Here is a 4925-nt window from a genome sequence, read left to right as displayed (position 1 = left end):
TCTGCATGTTGGTCCTTCTGAGGGGGTACACCTTTACCGCTCAGTCCATCAGTATGTTGATCGTTCAGCGGGGGTACACCTTTATCGCTCAGCCCCTCTGCACAGTTTTCACTTCCCCTGTTGGCATCGCCCAACTGGCCTTCCTCCCTTTGTGCTTCTTCCCTGCTGATGCACTCCCCGTGCTCGCTGCTCCTGCCACTGGTAAGGTTGTTTTGATCTCCAGCAGTGGGCGTCGCAATAATGTTGCTCTTCGTACTGCCAGTGGCGCCGCCGTTGAGGGCTCCCCAAACAGCGCTGTCTTTACGCGTGCTCGAGCAGTCCTTCATTTGGTAAGGCGCCCAGCCAAGCTGGTTCTCGCGGTTGAATGGTTACCTCTGCTATTGCTGCTCTATCACCACTACTATCGTTACTGCCCTTCTGTTACGGGTTCGATGTGCGTTTCTTTTCTGTCTACTCCCGTCTTACTGCACCGGGGGGAGGGGACGAACAGCTCTTTTTCATATTCGCGCAACGTATGCGTAATTAAAAGGAGGCGTTTTTTCTTAATCTCACTTATGCCGCTCGAAAGGAACTCTCACAAAAAAAGGCGCCTCCCCCTGCAGCACCTTTGCGCTGCTCGCTCACGTTTTCGTGGACATAATGTGGTTTTCGAAAAAGAGTTTATCTTAAATTAGAAATGGGGAAACGAAAAAATGGAGAGCTGGCACAATGGCGTCGCGAGATGGCAGAAGGGCAAAGGGGCAATCCGTCTGCTTATGTACCTTATTGCCCTTTTTTTTTTTTTTTTTTTTTTCCAAAGGGTAAGAAGAAACGTGTGCAAAGGGCATTCGCGTCAATGTCGCCCCGCCACGGGAAATTCTCCGTCTCTATGCGTTTGTCGAAGCCGTTTCGAAAAGGAGTGTGCCCCTTTTCATTTTTCATTTTTCACTTTTCATTTTTCACTTTTTATTTTTCATTTTTTATCTACTACTCAGCATTCTCCATTTTTTATTTCCCACCATGCGCGATGAGGAATCGTTGGGATGCACTTATCGAGCGGGTGACGGCCACTCCTCCAACGAAATAATTCCACCTCGTTTGTGTTCTCATGGGGTGGGAAAAACATAAGCACACGCACTTCCGAATAGAGTATCCACATTCAGATTTTTTGCCAAAGCACGACAAACGTTTTTCTTAATTATATATGCGCAGAGAATCAAAAAGGGGGCTGCGTTTCATGGGGATGTTTCACCTGTCCGGAGGTTATTATTATTTATGAACGGTCAATTCAAAAATAGAAAAAAAAAACGCGCAAGGCGGTACGAAAATAAGAGAAAAAAATTGTGAAAGGGAAAAGGGGTAAAAAAAAAAAAATAATAGACATGAACTACACTTCTACATATATACATAACCTCACGGAGGTACATAAACAAAGGCTCAAATTGTGTAACAGTTAAGCATGCGTGTGCGCATGAGTACGGTTATAAGGATGCCCCCCCCAAACATACATCCATACTCACGCAGGTGTTTAGAAAAACCTTAAACGCTTCACCAGCAGTGAGGGGGAAAAAATTCCTGGTTGTCACTTAAAAAATTAAAAACAGTTCGGTATGGAGAAAAAAAAAAAAAAAGGCACGCATTGTGTGTGCAGCGTTTAGGGGGGAGGGGAACAAACAACACGAGGGTTAGCGGCGGGATGGGGGTTGCTCTTACCCCTTTATGTAAGACTTCAAAATGATACCATTCTATGGTTGGTTATTTTGTTCTTCATTTGGGGCACAGTCTGATCAAATACAAAAAATGCCAAGCGCAAGGAAAGCGCTGTATTCGAATGGCCCACATTCCTTCTGGTCATACCTTCCCTATACAACAGACTTCCTCTGGGGTTACCTTCACGTTCATTTTGCTTTCTTCTGGTCTCCATCGTACTTTGGGACGCCCGCGTTGAGAAAATTAAAACAGGTATGCCACCGCTTTACGGGAAAGATACTGTGTTCCATTGTTTGGCGGCCATTTTACGGTGCTCACTATTTACTAGCCATTTTGTAATATTTTTTTTTTTTTTCCAATTTCACCTGACCAGCCATGGAAAAAAAAAAAAAAAAAAAAAAAAGCTGTACGACGTGGTGCGAGTGTGTGATCAGTTAATCCGCTTTCGTCACCTCCCCCATTTCTTCTTCCTTCTTCCTTCTGCCTCCTTAACCCTGCTTCCGTAGCCGTGTCATTGGTCCATTTACGATACACTCGATCAATCTACCTCGAAATAAAAGTCTGGTTTTTTGTTCTTATCATCGGGGACGTTATTTTTGTTGAGCACGAATATCAAGACAATGCATATTATCGGTGAGGTGGCAATACACAATTTTAATATCGTCACGAGGATTGATAAGATCGTGCCTATCATTTTACAAACGAATGTTAGCTTATATAGTGGTGGGGTGGGGTAGCAAAGGGCTGTAAAGTAAAAGGCGAAAAAATATTCACATGCATATGTGCTATGTAACACGTTATAAAAAAGGGGGCTTTACAATGTCCCATTTGGGAACAATGTTCTCGAGTGGGGGTGAAAAAACAGAGCATCACGGCAGTTGCGCAAACAAAGGCGTGTATATGCTCGCCTACAGGCTGGTGTACATACTCACATATATATACTCACGTATGTACTACGCCGAGGTAGGACCTCCGCTTGGCCACTGACCAAAAAAAAAAAAAGGAATTTTATTCTAGCAAACGCAAGCAAAGCCGGCTTTTCCTTTTCACTCTCTGAATTATGCTACTACGCAATTGTTTTTAAACTTTTCTTTTTTAAAAACTATTCTGCGTTCGCTTCCCTTGCAATGCGATTTTTTATTCTTTACATATCAAAACGGTGAAAAAAAAAAATTAGCGTTTTTGTAATGCTAACATGCGATCGGAAAAAAAAAAAAATTGCTTAAATGATAAAGCGGGTTACGCAAGAGGGCACATGAAGAAGCACATATTGTATGCATGCATGATATATATATATTTGCACATGTTCGTACATTTTGCGCGAGCAGCGCTGTGTTGAATATATCAACGCAAATTGCGAAGTGGCAAAAAAAAAAAAGGCTTTAAAATCGTCAGCAAACGAAGGCGCCTTTGCAACTACAAGCAAAGAGTTATAATTAAAGCTGAAAAACGGGGAGGGGAAAAAAAAAAATCCGCGCGTTTATTTTGTACGCTATCTAGTAGGCATGTTTTTTGCCTGTACAAAAGTTTAAAGCTTCTTTTCATCTGTTTCTCTGATCTGGAGGGCATTTAAATGTTTGCACGTGTACGACGCCATATCCTTGTGCTTGTACCTTCCAATAAGAAAAATAAACTGTGAAGATGCAAACGCCGCGTAGCGTCAGGATTGTGGCTGCCATGTTCAGGCACTCACCCAGCCCCAATATAACAATGACCAAACAAAAGATGAGAAATCCAATTCGAGGTTTCGCTTTTTCCTGATTCATTCCCCTTCCCCTTTGCAATTAGCAAAAAATGCGCTTCTTCTCTTTGGAAGGAAAAGCCCAAAAGATACCTCCATTACATTATATTGTCACCCGTTTAACGCAACATCAAAAGAAACATCAACAGCTGCATCAACAGCTATATCAACAGCTGCATCAACAGCTACATCAACAGCAACATCAACAGCGTAAATAAGAAAAAAAAAAACAGTGCTTACCGTTGGGGGGGCAAAAATGGAAAGCTCCTCATCGCTCCTTCACGATTGCAACTTTTGGCTGAACATTCAGGTGAATATTTGCCCGTGCAATGATTAGCAAATTTACAAATTGCATCGTGCAGAGGTGAGGAGAGAAAGAGGGCAATCTTAATTCTTCCTCTTTTAAGTGACGAAAATGTGAAAATCATTGAGGAGATACGCGAGTACCCATGGTGGACAAACGCGCGATTGTCACTTTGCACGATGATTTTATCTCAGAGGTCTTATCATGCCCTGTGTGTGTGGGGGGTTACCAATTCAAAGCGAAATAAAAACGGCGAAATGGCGCGAAGGGATGAAAAAGTACGCGACACAGACACGATCATGCACGGCGGAAGTATCCACGTACATGGTTTGGGTGAAAAGAAGTGTAGGTATGGCCTAGACCATCCTTATACCACCGCCCCCTCCCCGCACATTCCGTTTCGAATGTAAAGTTCCCAATTTTGGTAACTCCTTCGAAAAAGGGTACTTCCCTTTTTTAAAAAAAAAAAATCCTTGACACATCCCCCCCCGCGGGGAACTCAACAATGTGTTAAATTTAAAGAAAAAAAATCTGCTAGGTAAATATTCTCTTTGATGAGCCTCACAAAGGGGGGAAATCATTTCCCTCGCAGCGTTTAACCTTTTGCGTTTTTTTCCTTCGCACCAGAATACGCGAGTTGTACGTAATATTGCTAAGGCTTTTTTCTGCACCGGCTAAGATAAATAAAATAAATTGCCACATCGATCCTGTCCCATTGGATGCGACGATCCGCTTACCACTCAGAACAAAGCTGAACTGTGTGAACATGGAGGAATGGTAAAATGCACCCCACGCGGCACTTCCGCCCTCGTACAATGCTAACAATATTTCGTTGGCAGATGGCATTAGTTGCGCCCCGTTCAGCAGTTTACCCCCTCTCCTTCTCTACACTCCCTTCGCTCAGTCGTCTTTGCGCTTTTTTAACATTCCACGGAGGGTTGATAAAAGGATCGGTTTACATTGCCAGATTGTTGGGATACCGAAGGGAAGGAAAAAAAATAAAAAAAGGAAAGACAACCAAGCGGAGGACTTCCCAAATGGGTAATTAATTTCCTTTTTTTGTTAAGCTACCCATGCGATGCTATTAAGCATTGATATGTACTTCACACATATAGATGCCTCCCACTTCGCAGCTTTGCAAATATGTCCTTTTTTTTTTTGCCTGCATTTTCTACATTTTACAAAATCCCC

The 4925-nt window shown here is 42.8% G+C and overlaps 2 protein-coding genes across 2 annotated transcripts in view; both read right to left on the bottom strand.

Annotated features, from left to right (window-relative positions):
* PCYB_073390 (protein kinase) overlaps window positions 1–326 on the bottom strand; it is a gene marked incomplete at both ends in the record, with an annotated part of 6643 nt that extends 6317 nt beyond the window's left edge. The window contains one exon of the mRNA XM_004221736.1: window positions 38–326. Coding sequence (XP_004221784.1) covers window positions 38–326 — 289 coding nt within the window. The remainder of the gene's footprint in view (window positions 1–37) is intronic.
* Window positions 327–2229: 1903 nt separating this feature from the next.
* PCYB_073380 (hypothetical protein) lies at window positions 2230–2433 on the bottom strand (the record flags this gene model as incomplete). Its single annotated transcript, XM_004221735.1, has 1 exon — window positions 2230–2433. A coding segment is annotated over exon 1 (153 nt), but the record flags the coding sequence as incomplete, so codon positions are not given.
* Between the last annotated feature and the right edge of the window lie 2492 nt (window positions 2434–4925).

The sequence above is a fragment of the Plasmodium cynomolgi genome, chromosome 7, assembly GCF_000321355.1.
Source record: "Plasmodium cynomolgi strain B DNA, chromosome 7, whole genome shotgun sequence".
Lineage (NCBI taxonomy): Eukaryota > Apicomplexa > Aconoidasida > Haemosporida > Plasmodiidae > Plasmodium > Plasmodium cynomolgi.
Note: the sequence above shows the minus strand (reverse complement) of the source record. Positions and strands in the feature narration are given on the sequence as shown.